Here is a 22736-nt window from a genome sequence, read left to right on the forward strand (position 1 = left end):
CTTAAGCTCTTTTGACTTGAAATCGTGAGCTGAATGAATGAACTGCTGATAGTTCCCTCAGCTCATTAAATTAAGCTTTTGGCTGGACCACAAAAAAACCAGCTCTATACGCAAATGTCCGTTGAATGACTGACTGAGTGAGCGCGTAATAAATTTACACCATTGGTCAGCTGAATGCTGTGTCACTAAGTGGTCGTTGAGCCTTCAAAATGAATAGGCGCAAATAGTTTCCGTTGCATCACCAGGGGGGTGTTTATGGGCAGTGTTGCCAATTTAGAACCTTTGTTGCTAGATTTACCTACTTTTCTCACCCTTTTAGTTACTTTTCATCACAAAAGCACTTAGTGACCTTAGCAACTTTCCGTGGAAGGGACATTGCCTTGCGAGCGCGAAGTTGGCTTTCCCTCCACAGGCAAACCTCTCTACGGGTCTCATTCAGTCGACTGCACGGCAGTTGACAAAAACATGGATGAGCTTCTAACTTTCTCTCTGGGTGATCATTTTACAAGTAGATATAGCGGAAATCACAGCACATCCATGGTTATTAACTTACGTGTATGGTGATTTTTTTCAGATGACATCGCGGTTATAAAATCAGAATTGTAGCAGAGCAGAGCAGCAGCTTGGAAATGGCTTGGAAATGACTGCTGGTTAACATGTAATCTTTGTGGGCCACGTTTTAGTCATTATTTTATACTCATTCCATTATCTGACAACAAAAACAGAAATACATGTAAATGACAACAGCTTTGTGGGGTATTCGGCTGTATTAGATTATTGTACATGTGAGCACAGACATTAGGAGAGAAAACAGATAAAGGGTGGTCCGGCCGTATACTACGTCCTCCCAGCATACATTGTATGAGAGTTAAAACTCTCCAGAAACTTATCTTTTTTGTAGTTTTAAGAACCCATTCATGATGTAAACTTGCTGTGTGTCTTTAATACGTTATATTAAGACATGGTTGTTTCTTTTCATAACAATAACAACAGTGCTAACAATGTGCAGATTAGTATTGAATTGCAATGTATGTTGAACAATAGTTCTTCCACTTTTTTAATTTGCTAACATTCAGTTGATTAGTTACAATATCTTAGCTATTCTGTACCCGTGGAGTTAATTTCCTTATGTTGCCCTACATATTTTAAAATTGAGTAATAACCCGTATCTGACTTTCTGACACCTGTTTGGGATGGACATATAAACCAAGCCAAAATGCAGTATTCCGACTTCAGCTGTGTGATTACTACATTCGGGATTTGTATTGCTGTACAGGTTCCATTATTGCATTGGGGCATGGTAATTCGCGTGCTGTAAGACTCATCACCACACTTACTACACCCCTCTAAACTCTCTGCCATAGACAGACCGCTAAACAGACCGCTGAAGGAAGAGGGCTATATCAAGCGAAATCTAGCTTGGAGGATAGTTGTGAGAAGCCTTAGCTAAAGCTAAAGTTTAGTGATTGATTATCTCATTTTGTGACTGTAGTGAATTTTATGGGATGTGTTGTGGTTAAGCTACTTAAATGTGTTAGATTATAAATGAAGGTAGTAGAAATTAAGAACAAAGAGTAAAATATAATTGAATCAACAGTGAAGTTGAAGCAGAAGTATTTAATCTACCTTGATGCCTGACATAGAAACCAAGTTGAAAGCACCTATGTTTCAAGTTGAATAAACATCTTTTCTTTCAATCATGACCCACAGTGGATCAACACTGATTCACCCATTATCTAATGGAGTGCCTAGGATTGAATTTTAGTTGATTCGGATATATTGAAACTGTGTTAAAAGAATGAATTACCCAAAACCAGACCTTTTATATTTTTTTATTTATTTACAATGTTTTCGCAATATATTGTTCTAAACAAATAGATAAAGTTGAAGAAAATGTATGCTTTCATTTGGAAAAATGAAACTCATAAAATATTTCCAAAAAGTAAATGATAGCAGGATCTATTTGAATGTACGTAATATTACAAAACAAAATTATTAAATGTGCCTTGGAATAATTACACTTACGGATCAAATATATCACTTATAATATCACAATACTTTGCTTGTAGAACCTGCAATATTAATGAGATTACCTCATGTGATTTCATACTTGTAGAAATCTTATAAACCTTTAAGGCCAGGAAAGTTTAGTCAGTATTCAAATTCAAGAACAATGTTCAGTTTTTTTGATCCTCATTCAGGTTATTGAATACAGTAACTATTCAGGTCTTCTACATACTATACACTATTAAATGTCACAGCTAAACAAAAGATAACTATAATTATCTCATTATTTATCTTAATGCAACTAAAAGGGAGCATTACATTCATATTATCCATATTTTATTGTGGTGGTACATACAAAGCAGGCAGTCTTTCATTACTATCTCCGTGCAGTGCCTCTTGTCAACCTTGCATTCCCACCTGGAGCTGACAGTAGATCGTTTGTAGTGCTGGAAGATTTGTTTGTATCATCTTGGAAGTGGACCACCTTGCGAGTGCGACCTTGACAGACTTGAGAGACAGAAAGTAGCATCTGTCCAATACGTAATGCACTTGCTGTTGTTGTTTTGAACTAATTTTTTATTTACAGCTTGTACTTTTGTTATTTTGTCCACAGCTTGTGGACAAAATAATTTGAAAAAAATAACAGTCCTATTAAAAAAATACCAACAACCATGGACCTCAAAATTACCACAAAGCTCCCACCAGTCTCAAATGAGGTGTCTGCGAAAAAGCCTGAATTGTAGATACCGTTAACATGAATCCTGGAAAGGCATAGTTTCCCTTTAACTGAAAGGACTGCTTTAAAATGTTTTTGATTCCATTTGAATCCGTTTCCGTTTCCAATTCCTGATAAATCTTTTATGTCCATTTATATCTCATTTAGCATAGGCCCCATGTAAGTATAAAAGTATGAAAACATACATATATAATTTACTAGTTTGAGCCCAGCTGGCAAAGGTGACATTTAACAGTACAGCTGACTGCAGTTTAAATTTAAAAAAATGTCAGATAACCTTGCAAATCTGTTTTCACCTGTGAATGTATACTGTATAATGTCTTTCATTTGTCACTGACTTTGTCTTAACACACACAGGCCCACAGCGGAACTAGGTTTTCGTGTGTAATTAGAGAGGGAAGGAGACACACACAAATGTACACCCAAGAGCCAAAAGAAGGAGTGAGGGAGGAACCTCTGTTCCGGAGAGCCAAGCCGTTGCTGCAGATATCAGTAGGAGGATAGAATCCTCTATCGGCGGTTTCTGGTAACGACAAAATGAAGACATGAAAACACAGGCTAACCCTAGTTTACACCAAATTTCTCAGTATAAAAGAAGCTATGTTAAACATTATATTACATGCTAATGGCTAATATAAGCCTAATAATATAATGCTTGCTGGCACTTGTTAGCAACAACGGCGACCACATTACAATAGTTCATTTAGCTAACCATTTACAACATTAGGCAAACTGTAAAGACAGCAAGATAATGGCACTGGTTCATATTAAGAAAAATCTGGCCTAACATTTGCTAGTGGTATTGCTGAGCTAATATTAACTACCTAACCAACCTAACCTGCGTTTGTTTGTTTTTTTTGTTTGACTGAATAAAGTAGCCTCTTGTTTGCTATTACAATCAATGGACCAATTTGCCAAGACAATAATGCAGTTATGAGTTGACTTAACGTGTTAATAGTTAAAAAAAGATTCAAACTTACCTCCTTTTCCAAAGCTGGTGAGAGTTGATGAGAATGTTGCAGATGTTGGGGTTGCGGTTGAATATGTATTTTTTTCCTAGGGGATGGCTGGACTCTCCCACCTCTTTTCTGTTTCCTCCAAAAGCAACTTTTAAATGTTTTTCTCATTACATATAGATTATTTAGTTTTCTTTGTCATCTAAAATCAAAGAAGTTGAATGGATCACAGTGAAGAAGTGCTTTCTTCTGATCATAACTCAATGTTGAATTAACAACTTTTGGTATCGGGGATAATAGTACTCGGACATACAGTAACTTATCCAAATACCGGATTCCTATGCTATGGAATTAAAATAATAAAATATAAAGTTGATAGATACTGCAGTTCCTCTGAGCATTCTGTGAAGATTTTAATAAGGCAAAGTGCAGTATCTGCATTTTTTAGGTATTGTGTGGGTTCCATGGCATTTATAACAATCAGCCTAAAAGACACTTTAAACTTTAAACTCTTCTGTAGTTACTGTACTCTGCCTTTGTAGGGCAGTATGGACTGCAAGACTATCAGGTTGATGGATATATGATGGTTAAATGAACTTTTAATCTTCCTGAACCTTTGCTCCACTCCATTATGGTGAGGTGATTTATAATTTCCATTGCTTGCATGAAACAATATCATTAATCTACTGATTCAAAATTCCACATTCATAAACAAACACAGTCCTTTTTGAGGCTGTAGTTAGTGATATTTCTTGGCTGCATTTTAAGTTCTTTCTGTTGTCTCTATGTACAGTAGAAAAATACATAAAATCTAAATCCAGATGTTCTATATATATATATATATATATATATATATATATAAACAAGTAAAGCTGTAGTAGTCAAATTAACAAAACTGAGCAAAAATGCATTTAATTGCTTATGATTTTAACTTTTCAGACTGTAGTATTTCTTCCTCCAGATGGTATAGTCATGTTTTAATCTGATCTAACTTGGAAATGCATTGTGACAATTGTAACTCCCTTTTTCTTTTGCCTCAGCAAGACATGAGGGGGCCAGGATGCTGATAGGAGGGCTCTGACCAAGTCTAATAAAATGTCATTACACTAAGTTGATATCTTTTAAAATGGCTCCTCATTCAATTCAGACTTTGATTTAAAACTAAACTAAAGGTGACTATGCCTTTCTGATTGTGCCTCCTAAATTTTGGAACTGACTCCCACTGGACTGCTTAAGTGTTAAGAAAGGAGGAGTATAGGATAGGATTTCTCCCAATTTGGTATTACAGAAGCAAATCCTAACTAACTTTAGGAATCCTATCTTATCTCAAGTTAGGAAATCTTGAATACTTAATCCAATATCAGTTATCAACTTTTATGTCTGTTACCTAGATACTTACAGTACTTTTCTCATCTCGCTGAGGTATTTTGGAACCCATTAGATTTCTCATTGAAACATACAAAAAAATGGAACAAAACAACAACAGGCACTTAATTTCAAGATATATGAGCTAAAAGTGTTGGTAACATCTGTAGAAAAACCCAAAGATGTTCTTTTTGGGAAATTTACAACAACGCTAACTCGCCAGATAAAAGAGAGAAAGTGGGCTAAAATAGCAGACAAGGTCTCTGCCGTATGGGCATCCAAAGGAGAAGAAATCCGGTGGTGGCTCCTCCTGTGCTCCCTCACTGACCCCTGCAGAAACCCGTAACGTGGGTCTTCTCGGGAAAGTGAAATGGATTAAACAAGTTAGCTAAGTGGTGGAAAAGTGAAAGTCAGGACAGCTTAAATGTTATCCTAAAGTTAGGAGAGTTTATTTTGGTTTTGGGACGTTACACTATTCCTACCTCAAGTTACGATAGTAACATTGTATTCGTGACTATTCATCTGTAACGTCTTTTTTTCCTAAATCACGTCGTAACCTTAATTACAATGGTTACTAAACAGATAAGATAGGATCTGCAATTTAGGAAGTTTGTGTAATATGGCCCTGTATTAAATCTGGACACCTTCAAAAAGCAACTAAAGTATTTGCTTTCTTGTCATTGTTCTGTATTGTCTACCACTTTTCATGCACTATTAACGATGATGAGAAATTAGCTGATGTGGTTATCACTACAGTAGGAAGCTCTGTGTCTGTTTGTATGTAAGTCTCACCATCATTAATAATAGCAGTCAGCATGCTGCCCTTCTTCTTGCTGGCGTGTCGGTCGTAGGACAGACACTGCAGGTCTCTGAAGCTGGGTGCCCCCTTGGGACAGGGAGGACCTTCACAGGCCTTGTGCTCCACACTGGCCTTCTGGCAGTGTCGTCCACCAGGACCAGGCCTGTGTTCACACGCACACACAAACACACAAACACGCGCGCGCACACACACACACGCAAGCGCACGCATGCACACACACACAAACACGCATGCACACACACATTAAGTATAGTATGAACTATCTAACTAGCTAACAAGCTGAACTGAACACATTTTTTGAGCAGGTATGATCATGCTAATGCAAACAGGTCGGTGTCACTAACAATGAAGCATGCATGAAAATACTTATTATTTTCATGTTTGCCTGTATGGAAGCTAACCTGCATGTCAATTAAAATCAGTTTAGTTGGAGGGCTTTCAGCAAGGTGCCACTTGGCATCGTGGCACTCAGCTGTAAATTTTGTAAAATGGGAGGAAACCCATGCTGTACTTATACTGCCAGTATCACATAATAGTACATAAATTCTCATCACAGACGAATAAAGAGGGGTCCAATGCCTTACTCTGTACGTGCCCAGGTTAATTTAAACATAAGTGTATGGGTACAGACATAGGAAAGTCAAAATGACACTATCAAAAAAAGATTTTTTTTTTTTCCATGAATCTTCAGTAAATCAAACAGCAGGTAATATAAACACATAGACACACAGAGCTCCACTCTGCTCCATGGAGATCTGCATCCAATGTCTGTTTCACAATATAACATTCGTTACACACTTACTGCAGAGATATGAGCATTTCGTGTATTTTGTTTTTGCTTAATATAGGCTACTGCACAGGCACTGACTGTGGATTATTTGTCCAATCTGGGATTTGTTCAGTTTATTCAAAATCCAGTTTAAATCCAAATATAGAAGCACCATTTTGGGTTTCTTTTCTCCTTTGTGGCCCTAATAGATAAATGTACCAATTAACTTGGGAAAAGACAACCCTCTTTTTTTCAGTTATTGTATGTGTGCTACCATACACGTTAGAAATTAATCCTGTGTTGACATTTTAATGCTCTTTATTTTTTAACCTAAATTCTCACTCTATCTTTCTCCCTCTCTCTCTCACACACACACACACACACACACACACACACACACACACACACACACACACACACACACACACACACACACACACACACACACACACACACACACACAAACACACAGACAGAGAGGTGACATACGGAGGGTTGTCACATTTCCTCTGTCTGAACTGGACTCCAGTACCGCAGGTCCTGCTGCACATGCTCCACTGGCTCCATGGACTCCAGTCTCCGTCCACATGCTGAGGGATGGGAGTCTTACTGACACACTCGCCTGCCCTGCACCACTGACACACACACACACACACTAAGATTAAAATCATTTTAAATACACTCCACACTCACTCACACTCATAGTCTCAATTTAATCAGTCAACAGGCATCTTTTATCAGAAGCCGTTGTCTGACAGAAGTGAAGATCTGAGTATTTGTGCATGAAAGCACAGTGCGTGAGTGAGATAATCCTACCTTGTCTGCTCCACACTCTGTTCCATCCAGAGGAGGATCCAGTTTGGTCTTGCAGGATGCATCTCCCTCTACTAAACACCACAGGCCAGCACACATCAGGTGCTGATACACACACACACACACACACACACACACACACACACACACACACACACACACACACACACACACACAAAATACACAGAAATATGGGAAATACCATGAATTCTCACATAAATGCCAGCATTCACATGGTAAATTCGGGATCAGATCAATTTACTGACAAATTCCATCAGTCCAACAACAGTCATCTCATACTTCTCTGATGCTATCAGGTTTCCTTTTTAACAACAAGCTTTCCTCATTTACTAATCACTTCCATTTGCTTCTTCTCTGTCATCCTTTTGATCAGTGTTAAGCTTCTGTCACTGAAACTCAACACTGCTTGATGATGTTTCATATCAGAGGCCTATCAGCAAAGTGAAGGATTATGTCATATGAGCCACTAGATGGTTTTTAATGTAGAACATCTGTGCACCTGTTGAGTTAGCATTAGCAGAAAACAGTTTAATATGATAGAATTATGGGAAAATAAAAATAAAGGTCTGTCTCTACTATAATCCTGTTCCACATAAAGGCCTGGTTTTCTCTGAAGTGAAGGTAAATAAAGGCTCTGGACACTATTTCAGAATTTACAGTATGTCAGATATGAATGAGTTAAAACCCGAGGCACAACACTAAAATACAGGCTTGTATTTTAGTGTGGTGCCTCTGACCAAAATGGTCAGAAAGAGCTCTGTTTAGACTGAACATTATTTCTAAGTTGCCCAATCAAATGACAGGCTTGAATCTCAGAATGCTTGTGTTTTGGTTGCTGAGAACATGTATGTATGTATTTAGTCACTACCAGGTGGATTCACACTGCAGCAACCTGCTTAATATCATGCTTCAGCCAAAGACATCCTACTGCTGGAATCTCAAGCATTTTTACAACTAAAAACAGAGGCGGACAAAAAATGCAAAGATGAGCACTTGTTCACTTTGCCTCAAGCCTTCATGGTTCTACTAGCTACTGTATAAATATTGTATAACTACAATGACATGCTTTGCTTCTAAAATTAATTTTATTTTATTTTGCTCTTTGACCTCTTTCCAGTGGGTGCTGTGACCAGCTGTATCTGGTGTCCATAGACAGGTGATGTTGTCTGTTTCCGGTGTTCATTCAGTCTCTTGTGCAGGCTCCTTGTTGTTTCAGTGATGCAGTGTTCCCCAAAGCTGTCGCATGTGATGTCATAATAATGTTACTCCATAGTTCCTCTCAAAGGTTCCTCTCAAGACTCCTTGTGGCTTAAAGACTCTGGTTAGATGTTCTGTCCAGCGAGTCCCATTGGGATGCTTCTGGTGGTCCCTGTTGATTTAGCAGAGTCTGCCCTGGTCTGACGTCAGAGCCATCACTTTCATAACACTCACTATAATGTATGACTCTGATCAAACCCTCAATCCACTTCTTACATTACTTCTGTCTGATACTAGATACTACAGGAAGCCAGTTCACACAAAAATCAGCTGTCTGTGAAAAGACCAAAACTGCTAACAGCATCCACTGGGAAGAGGTCAAAGGTCTTTATATATATATATATATATATATATATATATATATATATATATATACACATATATTCGTCCACACTGTAGTATATATACACACGGACACACACACACACACACACACACACACACACACACGTACTTACATACATATATTATTTGTTTTTTTGGAGTAACTCTACTTTCTCTACACAAGAATATGTTATGAAAATGGAATAATATGTGACATTTAAAATACTAGGCCAAATGGAGAGTGTTGTACCTCCATGTCATTACAGAAAGTGGCATTGGTTCCAAACAGGATCTGGCATTGTTCGTCCACACTGTAGTGCATGCCTGGCAGCTTGGGAGGAAGCCGGACCTGGTAACGGCTCCTGGGGTCTGTGTGCAGTAGGCAGGCACTGGCTTTGGACCTGGTCGAAAGATACAAAAGAGAAGGATTCATAATGCATGCTTGCAGTGAACTGTTTTATTTCCAAGAATTTTATCTACTCTGTTAAATCTGAATCCAAAAGAGACTTGTTATTTTGGAAGCAGCATAGCTGAGCATTGATGGTGACATCAAAGCATATACAGTATGAGCCAAAGAAAAGACTCCTTCGTATGTCTGATGTCTGTCTGTGTTTCCTTGGGCTGGGTTCATTGTTCAGCAAAATTATTTATTTTAGTCAGTTCGCCGATTAAGACACAGCAACAACTGACTTTACCAATAGGCAAGGTGGGACCTACCAAGAGCAACAAGGGACCCTAATTACTATAGTCACTACTGCATGATGTTTAGATATACAGTACACCGAGTACTTAGCAACACCATATTAATACTGGGTAGGGCCTCCCTTTACTCTAAAAACAGCCTCAGTTCCTCATGGCCTGGATTGCACAAGATGTTGGAAACTTTCTTTTGAGATTTGAGATTCTGGTCCATCTTGACATGACCGTATCACATCATCTCTGCAGATTTGTCCACTGCACATTCATGATGCAAATCATGGTTATGCACTTTCTTAGTGCACAAACTCATGAAAAATTACTTTGGTCTGAGAAATATTTCAACATAATTAAGTAGTGTGATAGAGTGCAGGGCAGAACTGTGCTGCTGTCTGTCATCTGGCATACATGTATTTGTACCTAGAAACAACCCTATTGCCCACCAAAAATACTGGACAGTTCTGCAACACTCCACATTACATCCTCTGCCATCATTATTAAAATTCCTGCTTTCTGCAAAATTTATGCATGGCAACAATGGTATGGTTAAGGATATGTCCCTTTTGGTTATGACAAATAAACTATGGTTAGATATGGAAAGGGTTAGGCAGCTAGGCCACGGTTATGGAAAGGTGTGTTATCGTTACTAAAAAAGAGAAACATCCACCACACCTACATCCAGACTCTTACTATTTGTCTCATTACATATAGGAAATACTACTTCCTGTATTGGTACTAAATGTTGGCATTTGATGAAAATAGCAAGGTGCACAATTATCCAATATGGATGTAAACCTTAGGGAAACTGGGTTGCTAGAAGTCATGAGCCCCTTTCAGACATGAAGACTTGTAGGCAAAAGTCCCAATAGATGTCTTGCTAGGCCAGGCCTGGTAACATTTCTGTAACACTTCCAACAACAAAATATCATACAAGCACAAGTTTACTGTAAATTTAAATGCTATGATAATAATGTAAAGCTGCAGCAGCACAAGGTTAAATAAAGAGAGAGGCTAATTGTACATCCTGTTCACTATAAGATAACTGTTTCAAGATCCTAATTTTAAATTCACTCAGTTGGAAACTAGCCCTCATCATGTTCTTTTGATGTTTGATCCTGGTCAGTTGAGCCCCCACCCAAATATACTATTAATCGCAGACCTGTTCTATATTCTCAACTGCAGTCGCTTCATATAAGATTTTCATATCAGACCAGTTCATAAAAATGATCACAGTGTGAATACAATGCATACAACAACAATAATCATCAGACTACCAATCTCAGTCCATAAATCTCCAATTTTCATCCATGCCAACTGCATGGAAGAGCAGATGAGTGAGCAGCCCAGCTCAAACAGCCAGATTGTGTAATCAAAACTGGATTTACTGAGGAGAGTCGGTCTGTTGTATTACTGCACAGTAGAGTGATATGGGAACTGTGTGTGTAAACCATTGCAGGCTGCTATTAAAAGGTAAATAGTGCCTCTTAGATGACAATCCCACCATTAACCATGGTTACTGTGTACAACAAAAATGGTGACAGCTGTAACCTCAGAATTTTTAGAGGACATAAAAATTTAAATGCATTTAAGAAAAACTGACTAAAATGTCTTTGTTATTTGCAGACTAACGATAATCAAATAAATAAAATGTGAGTAAAAATATATATTATTCAAAATTAGGTATCCTGCAAACACTGTTCCATTTTCAAAACATGTAGGTTTGGATAAGTTGAAACCCAGCAGCTACACAGAAAAAGGTGGCAATGTCACCATCATTTCAATGAGTTCAACTCCACTTGGGTCATATGCATGACACTGGTTGTTGGTGTTGTAAGTGGAAGACAGTAGTTAGTTATGACTTTGCTGTAAGAGAAAATGTGTTTCCATTTTCTCTGTGTTTGTGGTTTTGGTATCAGTGAGTTGGGGAAATTTCCCTTCCTCTTCTACTGCTTCATAGATCATTTTCCAAGTCTGACAATTTACAAACAGTCTGGTAGTAAACGTGCTATTGCACCAACAATATTCAGCTGAGTATCAAATCTCAGATGACATGGGTGTTTACTCACAACAGAATTACTAAATGGGTAAAGAGCACATTGGAGCTGTAATCAATTTGCAAGTTAAAATCTGATTGTGACGGACAGATTCACGTAAGCAAAACAGTTTTTAGCATAAATCCTGATTTTACATTCACTTGAAACTAGCCCTGGAAAATAGCCCTCATAATGTTCTTTAGATGTTTGTCAGATTCTGAGCATGTAAGGCCCCACCCATGTCGGACTGTCTGAGCTTTTCCATTCAGTCTTTTACAGGAATGGCCAGTGGCCAGATGTTACTCAGAAGCTGGACTCTAACAGGGGGATGTTCTACTTCCAGCCTCATTTTGGTGGAGTTTGTTGTGAACTCAGTGGATTTTGCACATGGGGGAATCAAGTGGCGGGGAACAGCTTAGAAGTTAGACAGGAAAAACCTGCTGCTTGGTCAGGTTAGACAACTTCTTTTGTAGGCTTAAAAAATGTTATATAGACAATTCCCTCAAAACCTGTTTCGTTCTTAAAGTATTAACCAGTCCATGCATGCTCTCCTATTGCATGATAAAAGTTTACACTTGTGCTTGTGTTGACTGAAGATTTTTATCTTTAAAAACTTAGTAAGCAACCGCCTTTTTGACAAGATGTAACCAACAGAAAAATGATCTCCAGTATATACAGTAAACCAGTGAATTCCCGAGATATAGCATTCATGATAATGTGACCAACAGGCGGATGGACGGATGGATGGATGGATGGATGGATGGATGGATGAGCGACCATCCGACAGTCCGAGGCATAAAAAGTGACATTATGAAATGTCAGATTATGAAATAAAACTTGACATGAAATAAAAGTGTAATTGAAAAAACAAGGTATTATGAAATAAAACAGACTATTGAAAAAAAGAGCATATGAAATAAAAATATTAAATAAAAATCTGTCTATGGAAATTGACATTTTATAACATTTGAATAACATTTCATAATAATAAGTTGATTTTTAAAAAATTAATTCACTTATTTTACAAATTGTTTGTTCAATTATATATTTTAAACAATTAAACACATATGAATTTATTTCATAATGTGTTTTTCATTTCTTTTATATTGAACACTTTTGTGTTCTATAGGGAGTGTCAGAGAAAGGACAAAATTCACAAATATATGAATGCATTATTTGATATCATTTAGGAGTACATGTGCACATCTGGAAACAAATTTAAAAATCTCAAAACACATTTGCACATCTCTGGCTACACCAACTCCTGTACTTCCACATACATGTACTACTGCCCACTACAGCAATGGAAAGCAGAGACCAACACTGAAGTTAAGTTCATTTTTTACAGTTTTTTTTTCGTTTTGTTTCGTTCTCATCTTTATTTCAGCACTGCACGATCTGTACTTTACCCATTACACATACTTTTTACGGGTTACCTGTGCAGGACTCTGCCTCAGGTGCATCTGAAACTCACCTGAGGAAGTTCTCCAGATCATCACGGCTGCAGGAGGACCAGGAAAGGTCGCTGGGGTTTCTTCCTTTCACCCATTCACCAGACATGATGTGGGAGTGACCAGTGCAGGTGGCGTGGTCGTCATCATGGCTCATTCCCATGCTGAAGACAAGAAATTGATACAAAGACACTGTGTCAAAGAGTAGTAGAGCTTTTCTCAAACATGGGAGTCAACCAACCATCTTCACAGTCCCTGTTTGTAGATCGAATATATTTTAAAGCATTTCTTCAATGGTTAACACATACAGTCCACCATCTTGGTGGTGTTTAGTGTCAGGTGTCTGGTGTCAGACACCACCCTGATGAAACTAAGACAGTCAAAAGCATCTGGTGAAGAGAATGACGCATGGTGTACTGGAGAAGAGTTGCGTGATGTATTTTAATTTTAAAGACATTATCCAGCATGAGTCCTGTTTACGCATTGGTAGATCCTCATTTTGTTTTGTAGAGTAATTTGCATATGGATATCTTACGATTGTACTGGGCAGCTTCTGCTAAAGGTGTTGCTACAGCTCTGGATAAAATCAGTGACATGTTTATCTGTGACATGCTAAAACAGTGACTCAAATAGGGAAGAGTCATTGACGTTTGAAAGGTGATGTTGCTCAGCTTGAATATTTTGCATGTTGATGAACTGGTATAAGTAACAGTTCATTAGAAAAGCAGTGTAACTCACTTTTAATCATCTCAGTGCATCACTGGGTCAACTGAAGATAATTGTACTTATACTGTACATTTGAATTCTGTGTGAAAGCAACAAGAAATATGTGTATCGTACTGTACTGAGAGAAAATAAATATTAGTGAGATTTTTTTTTTTCAAAAAAAATCATGATTTTCATTTTAGACAACCTGTAAGCACACAGCTGCAGCACACACACTTACAACAGAATGGAAAACCTTTATAGTGCAGTGTATTCCCTTCAACCAGCAGCAATCACACCTGCAACATATTGATGGAGCAGAGTCAGAGCCTGAGGGAAGCTCTGACAGGAAGGATCTCTTACTTGCAGTGCACACACACTGCACGTCTGTGTGAGAAACACAAACAGAGACGAATGAGTGTGTATTGAAACAGGGAGGATTTCACTTTGGCACAGTTACTCTGTGTGTGTATGTGTGTGTGTGTGTGTGTGTGTGTGTGTGTGTGTGCGTCTGTGTGTGTTTGCGTGTGTGGGTGTGAGAGAGGGAGTGTGTCTGTGTGTGTGTGTGTGTGTCTGCGTGCGTGAGCACACGTGCATGTGCGTGAGTGTCCACCCAAAGCCATGACCTACATTTGCAAATTAAAAACAACAACCTAGTCTGAACTCTAGGCACAGACTCAGAAACTAACAAATTACAAGTGCAGACTCTTTTCCCCTGGTTGAAATGAAAGCAATACAGAATTATATTTAAAGACTCATACTTGTCCTCATCAACAGCAGAAGACAGTGCAGTGCCTTCAAAGCAGATGAAATAATCAGTTTCTAAGAACTGTCCTACTGGGCCAGGCCCATTCCGGAAAACCAGACAGTTCACATTATTTCAAAAATTCCATTAACATTAAATGTATATTGTATATCCTCACTGGTTACATTAATGGCTGTATGTCATCAAAATTCTACATAAAGCATAACACATCTGCTAAAGAACATCATGTCTGTATGAAGATAAAAATAATCATCAAGACAACTCAAGTAGCTAGAGATGGAACCAGCGAGAGATTCAAAGTCTGTGGCATTCGCTGTTCATTATATTATATGCATTTGTTTCAGTCATCTTTAATTCAGGATCCATCCACTAATTGCAAACTGTTCGGCAAGCGGTCTTCCAATAAGTGATTTGCATAAGCTGTGCATATTTTTCTGCATGATCAATTGGTAACCATGGTAACACAAATGTGCATCAGCACATGAGTGCAGGGATTTTCACATCAGAAAGTAAAAAGATGTGTATTCTGTGTACTTTGGTGTTTCCTTTATTAAAAAGCGAGTGACTTCCCACAGCAACTGCCCTGCAATACCCATAATATTGCTTCACAAAATGCCTCTTTTTTTTGTCCTGTTCTACCTGTTTTTTCATTACTCATAACATGGTTGATTTGCAGACTAATAATAGACTACAGACAATGTCCATAATCTGTTATTTCGCTTTCTTACATGAACTATTTGTGACAAAAGAGAGCATAAAACCATAAAAGCATGACAGGATGGCAGGATAACATCCCCAACACTGTACAGTGACTGAACTACTTGTCAGTCCATACTGTATGACTTCATGTAAACTCTTGTTTTGTTCGTAGTAAGTCTGTGAATGCAAAAGGCAATCCTTAATTTTTTTCTTCTTTTCTTTCTTTCTTCTTCTCTGGTCCGGACCAAATGAACATTTTTGAAAATGACTTTATGGTGCTTTCACACCTTACCTGTTTGTTTTGGATCAAGTGAACTGTGGTGCATTCGTCTGTTGTCGTTTAAGCTGCTTTGATAGCTATCAATCGAATTCTGCTGCAGTTTTTTGTGAAAAGCAGACCAACCGCAGAGTGATGTAATAGTAAATGTGTGATTTAACAATACAAGAAGCCTCTTTTTCCATCCTGTTTCTACCTGTCCACCATTCATGCAGGTTCTAGGTGCAGTTCGGACAACTAATGGTCATGAGCAATTATTTCTTGGTGAGCTCTTTGTGACACCAGAGAAGGCAACTAAATGCATATGTTTCACAAGGAAGTGTGTGTGTGTGTGTGACAGTACAGTCCTGGTTGAAATTATTGGCACCCCTGAATTTTAATTTAGAATATCTTCAGAAATAAATGCAAATTAACCAATTTTGTATAATCAAAATATTTTAATAAATGTCCAAGATTACTGAACAAAAGAAAAACAAAAAAAAAAAACTTGGATAATAGTGAAATAATACAAACACAAAATGTACCCCAGACACAATTATTAGCTAATGTTTGGTTGCAGAACCTTTGGCAACAATGAAAGCCTCTAAATGTTCTTCTTGCACCTGTCTGCTGGTAGTTTCTGCCTCTTTTCCACTATGGGTTCATGCTCTTCTAAGTTTGCAGGAGTCCTTTTTGCAATGGCAGGTTTCAGCTCTCTCCAAAGGTTTTCAATTGGAGTTAAGTCACAACTCATTGCTGGCCAGTTTAAAACAGTCTATCTTTTCCTTTTCAAAAATTATTTTGTGTCACTGGATGTGTGCTTTGGGTCATTATCCTGCTGAAAGACCCAAGACTTTTGCCTCAAACCAAGTTGTCTGACACTGGATAACACATTTCACTCTAAAATGCCTTGATAATCTGCTTTCATCAACCTTTGATACATTAAATGCATTTACTTTTCCCTATGGGCTTCATTTCATTGCCTATAAACAAACTGATGCACTGTATTCCAAAACAGCTCTACTTTGGTTTCATCTGTCAACAGAACATGATCCCAGAAAGACTGTGGCTTATCTATGAGAGTTTTTGCAAACATTAGTCTTGCTTTTTTGTGCCTGTCTTTAAATAGTGGTGTCCTCCTTCGCATTCGCCCATGGAATCCTACTTGGTTTAGTGTGCGGAGTATGGTACGGGCTGAAAACACCACTCTAGATTGCTCCAGTTCAGCCTTAAGCGCTTGTGTGGTGATTTATTCACAATTTGCATCAACCTTCGCAGACTTCTGTCATCAGGTTTCTTCTTAGCACCATGTCCATCTCAACAGTTTTATGAGTGTGAAACCTCTTGATAACATTATGAAGTGTTGAAGCAGGATCCTTGGTGATTGCCATGTAGCCTTTGGAATTATTATGTTTTCTGATAATAGCATTTCAGATGCTCTCTGACAGCTCTCTTGTCTTAGCCACTGTGAAAAAGCAACTGGAAACAACCAGGCACTTCTATACAGCAGTACAACCATCATTCATTGGTTAATGCGGGTCATGTGAAAACTGAAAATTAAGCAAAGGTGAGTCTTGTTTGTTTTCTATTTTGTTTGAGGAACTAATTTAAATTAATCAAAATGGTTCCAATAATTGTGCCAAGTGTACATTTTATGTCTGTATTTTTTATTGCACTATATGAAAGATTTTTTTTTTTGCTTTTTGCTCAGTAACTATGGACATATTCTGATAATACAAAATTGGTTAATTTGCATTTATTTCTGGGGATATTATAAATTCTGTACTTCAGTTCAGGAGTGCCAATAATTTCAACCAGCACTGTATGCGATCAGTTAGTGAGGGTGTTATGTGTGAGTGATGGTTGGTGGGTCATGATGTGGAGGGGTTGAATTGGAGTAAGGGCAATGTATTACAGTGAGCCTGTTAAGTAGTCTTACAGTCTGGTGGAATAAACTGTCCCATAGTCCTGAGGTCTTTGTCACCACACTGCAATACCCCCGCCAGATGAATTTCCTTAGTTCCCTGACGGATTACATTTTTTTTGCCTCCATGAATATATTTGGTTATTTTAATTATTTATGACAGTTTATCACTGATGTGAGCTCCCAGGAATTTATTTCTCCAATTCAGATACAGCTACAGTGGCTTGTGCAGTCCCTGGTGTCCTTTGCTCTTTCTCTTCAGATCAACAACCTTCTCTTTGGTTTTGCTGACGTTCAGAGATAGATTGTTGTCCTGGCACCATGTCACCAGCCATACCATCTTGTTCCTATACACTGTCTAATTGCCACCAGTGGTCAGGGCAAAGACAGAAGTGTCATCAGCAAACTTAATGTTGGTGCTACGTTCACAGGAGGCAACACAGTCTTGGGTGAATAGTGTGTAGAGCAAGTGGCTCAGCACAACCAGTGTTCAGGATGAGTGGCTTTGAGGAGAGAGGCCCAATGCTGACGGAAGTTGGTCTGTCATTGAGAGAGCTGCAAAGAGATGGGGTCAGACCAATTGTGGGTGGCTTATCTGTGAGTTTTGAGGGAATTCTTGTGATAAATGCCGAACTTTAGTCAATGGATGATGTTAACCGACTAACATAAGCGTCCTTGTTTTCAAGATGGGAATGGGCTATGTGGATGTCCACAGAAAAGGGTAGGGAAATTGCAGGGGGTGTAGTGTATCTGGGATACAATGGTGGATGTGGGACATAACTCTCTCAAAGCACTTTGTGATGATGGGAGTGAGTGCGACTGGTCTAAAGTAACTCAGACAGGTCACATGTCATTCCAATCCCCAAATGGAGCTTGTAGTTGACTTGAAACAGGTGGGAACAGTGGCCAGGGTTAGGGACAAGTTAAAGATGTCATTGAAGACATCTGAAACTGCAGTGTTGCATTCTTTGAGGACACAACCAGGGATGTTGTCCGGAGCGGTGCCCTTGATCATTTGTAGGGCTCTGCAGACAATGGTAGTTCCTGTGTGTCAGAGGCAGCTGTGAGCCTCCTTAGGGGCTCTCTGTTCAGAGCCTCAAAACAAGTCCAGAAGCTACTGAGCTCATCTTGTTGGGAGGTGTGGTAGTTTAATCTATGCTATTCTATTACTGCATTTGCAATCAGTGATGAATTGTAGTTCTATCTTGTGTCTGCATTGTCTCTTGGCTTGAGGTTGTTTTAAGCTGCCTTATCGGCCTCTGCCTTGACTGATACAAATGCAACAGACTAGGCATGGAAAAAATGCTGTATCTCACAATTTATCCAGGTTTTTTTGGGGGGGGTAGGTGCGTATCTGCACAATGGTTTCAACACAGGACACGAACTGTATAAGCAGAGGTTTTACTCACCAGAGCCTCTTATTTTAGGCGCTGTATATGCTGGGTAGAGAACGAGAGTGATGTGGTCAGAGCATCTGAAGTTGGGGTGCAGGGCAGCTCTTTATGGATGTTTATGTAAACATGAAACAGTGTATTGTTCTCTCTGGTGGGGACACTGATATGCCGGATGTATTAAAATCCAATTAAAATCCCCTGTAATAATGAAAGCTGTAAGAATGTAAAGTGCTGAATTCTTAAGCTAGTGCTGAATTCTTAAGGTAGATAAAAGGGTTGGATATTTGATCAACAGGAATTCCATATCAGGCAAACACTGACTGTAGACAGTTTTTACATCTGTGCACCTCACGTTGTTCACACATATGCACACCTCCTTTCGTCTTACCTGAGTTAGCAATGCAGTCACCTCAGTGAACTGAAAGCATCTCCAGTTGAATGGTGGAGTCTGGTGTATTATCTGAGGTTTCCATTAACATAAGGGCACAGCAGTCTCTGATCTTGTGATGTAATTCTGGCCCTCAGGTCATCCATTTTGTTCAGAAGTAAGCATATATTTAAAAGCAGGATGGTAGGGAGGGATGGATAGTTAGCACAGGACTTTAGCCAAACATGCAGGCTGCTGCGCTTACTGCACATGCACTTGAAGCGCATCAAGTGGCATTTGTTCCGGTTGGCTCTAGAGATGTTATCTAGACAGTTGGCCAACCACTTTGCTTCAGAGTCAAGTATTGCAACAAATTTTGATTGGGCTGCCATGGAATGTAATACAGACATTCATGTTCTGCACAGGATGGATTGTAATCATCTTTGGTTTATGACTAAACACCTGCAAATCTACGGATATTCCCATCATGATTGTCAAATGTTGACTGTTCTGCCTTCCCCCAAAGATCACTTCAATTGTTATGGTATGTGTTTCTCCTATGGCTAAAGCTAATATACAGTACCAATCTATGACCTGGCTAGCTACATCTCCTCTAATAAAAACTCCCATCACAATGCCACAGTCATTATGCTGGGCAACTTTAACAACACCAAACTGTCCACAACTACCCAACTACAGATAACAGGTATCATGTCCCAGCTCAGGCTGCAACACATTCAATCACTGCCAAGCAATGCTACTGAAACCCTGAAGGGCTGCTTCCTATGCACTGATTGAGATATATTAAGTGAAGATACGAACAGCTTTGATGAACTTGTGGACACTGTGATGTTATACATTAACTTAATTAACATACAACTCATATGCAAGACAAGGAATTCTGCTCTCATTACCATAAATCATGAACAATTCAGAAGGACAAAATATGTATTGAGGTATGCAATAAGGAAAGCAAGATCCTATTACACTACCAAACTGGAACAACAAATTGCATGTAATGATCCATTTGGAATGAACTCAAAATAATGAAAAAAATTATAGGAAACCCCCACCTACCATATGTGACACTAATCCTGACCTCCCACACAGACTAAATACATTCTGCAGGAGATTTGAACAATGCTTTACTCCACCTATCTGACCCCTGACCTCCCCCCTCCCTTTCCATTCCACATCCCGGAAGATGAGATGAGAAATACTTGAAATTATGCTATGTTGTGACCATAAAAGTAAATGGATGTGGTGTCAAAGCAGTGGGTTTTAACTTAACTGTCCACTCTGGCCTATTAAACTTTATTGTAGTCCAACAGCTACCCCGCTTGGTTCCCGCCACTTAGCTTTTTGGATAAAATTGTCATGGTGCATTGCCTCATGAGGTCATTTGACTTTATAGACTCTAGGCCAATCAAAAACGCTGCAGCTTTTTGTTTAGTTTGAATCCAAGGCTGTTATAAAGTATGATCTAATGTTAGTAACATGCCATTGCAGTTCATTTTAAACATTCTGAATAAATGTGGTATAAATATTGTAACAGCTTTTTCTGTCGGTAAGCATAAACAAATGAACAAACTAAGAAGTGCTTTGTTAGCTGTACTTCCTCCACCCAGTACCTTACCTGCCAGGGATTAGATGTTCACAGGCACACAGATGAGTAGTGTAATATTATTTAGTTACTGAAGTTACATGGTCAAGATATCACAGAGTTCAAGTCATGGCTAGCTCGCAAGGAGACCAAGTGGCTTTCTTATGACATTACCAATGAGATGACTGACATTCGGTCCCATCATGTACTGTGAACCTTAATCACAGGTGCTGATGTCTTCACTGTAATTATGGATGAAAATGCTGATGTTACAGTCAAGGAGCAGGTGTCTGTATGTTTCCGTTTTGGGACAGAAAACTTGGAACCTGAGGAACTGTTTGTTGGATTTTTTAAGACATCTATCATGACTACAGATACTGAGATTCACCTTACCACTCAAAAAATGCAGGGGGAAATGCTGCGACAGGGTAGCGAATGTGTCTGAGTTACAATGGGGACTACAGGCTCATTCGAGAAGAGGAACCGCAAGCCCTGTATGTCCACTGTTTGGCACATGTTGTTAATTTAGTGGTACAAGGCCCAAAATAACCCAGCATGTCGCAACTTCCTGGTGCTCATTAGTGACCTGACAACACTAATCAGATATTCCCCAAAGTGACTTGATTTAAGAAATATCAGCACTGAAGGAGAACAGTAATTGAGACCTCTGTGCCCAACGAGCTGGACTGTGAAAACTGCATTCCTAGTGTCCATTTCATCAAAATACAGCTCACTAATAGCGGTTCTTGTGGATCTCTGTCACTAAATAACAGAGGTGATGCATGAGGGAAAGCAGATGGGTTGCTTTTGCCTCGTGCAGAGATTTGAAACCTTTTTCACACTGAAAGTGATGCTGAAGACTTTCTCTTGCACTGAAACTGTAAATGTGACACTACAGCACAGATTACTTCATCGACAAAAGGCCACAAGAATAAATGAAACACTCAGAGAGGAAATAAAACATCTTTATGAGGAACGTTTTGAAGATTTTTGGATGACCATGATGCTGCATATAACCTAACCTGGAAGGCCCAACAGGCCCCTGCCCGAAAAAATATCACATTGGCTAGATGATGGAGCAGCATCTTATGCCTTTCCGTCACCTGCAATACTGCACAGACAACGATATTACGAGGTAATGGGCTTAACATCATCTCTGGATTCACACACACTGGAGTGTGTATGTTGTAGGTATTTGTTACTTTGTTTTGCCTATTACCTAATTTTATATTCATTCCCTCACTTGCTTGCAGATGAAATTGTTTGATAATCATTTTTTTATTTGTAGTGAGGTGGTTGTTGGTTAGAGTGACATTTAATCGATAATATATGGTGATATGTCCTTCTTTGTGGAGTTTAAAGCATTTGTTTATAGTGTTATTTGTTAGGCATAAACCAGGAAAAAGTAAAATTGGCGCCTATGCTGACATCCATGGCCATATCCTCTTCACCGATTTCAGCCCCACCTTCAACACCATAAATCCTGTAATGCTTTTCAATGTGCTGTTGGACTAGAACATCAGCCCTTCTATTTGTACAAATCTGGTCGGTAAGGAAAGTGAACAACCACATCTAGCCCTTTAACTCCCAGAACTGATATCCCTCAGGACTATGTCTTATCACCCTGGCTCTTTTCCTTATACAAAGTTTCATATCCAAGCTCAGTTCAGTAACCATCCTTAAGTACGCTGATGACACAACCATAATAGGCTCCGTATCCAAAAATAGCGAGCTGAGTTGTAGGAAGCAGGTGGCCCAAGCAGTCCCTTGGCGC

The 22736-nt window shown here is 38.9% G+C and overlaps 1 protein-coding gene across 2 annotated transcripts in view; it reads right to left on the minus strand.

The window, feature by feature from the left end:
• Nucleotides 1-22736, minus strand: part of adamts17 (ADAM metallopeptidase with thrombospondin type 1 motif, 17) — a 171993-nt gene that overhangs the window by 48691 nt on the left and 100566 nt on the right. For both annotated transcript variants that reach the window (XM_040124678.1, XM_040124670.1), the window contains exons 9-13: nucleotides 13272-13412; nucleotides 9319-9469; nucleotides 7470-7571; nucleotides 7143-7288; nucleotides 5857-6026 (exon numbers count right to left, since the gene is read on the minus strand). In XM_040124678.1, coding sequence (XP_039980612.1) covers nucleotides 5857-6026; nucleotides 7143-7288; nucleotides 7470-7571; nucleotides 9319-9469; nucleotides 13272-13412 — 710 coding nt within the window. The remainder of the gene's footprint in view (nucleotides 1-5856; nucleotides 6027-7142; nucleotides 7289-7469; nucleotides 7572-9318; nucleotides 9470-13271; nucleotides 13413-22736) is intronic.

This window comes from Xiphias gladius, chromosome 1, assembly GCF_016859285.1.
Source record: "Xiphias gladius isolate SHS-SW01 ecotype Sanya breed wild chromosome 1, ASM1685928v1, whole genome shotgun sequence".
NCBI lineage: Eukaryota > Metazoa > Chordata > Actinopteri > Istiophoriformes > Xiphiidae > Xiphias > Xiphias gladius.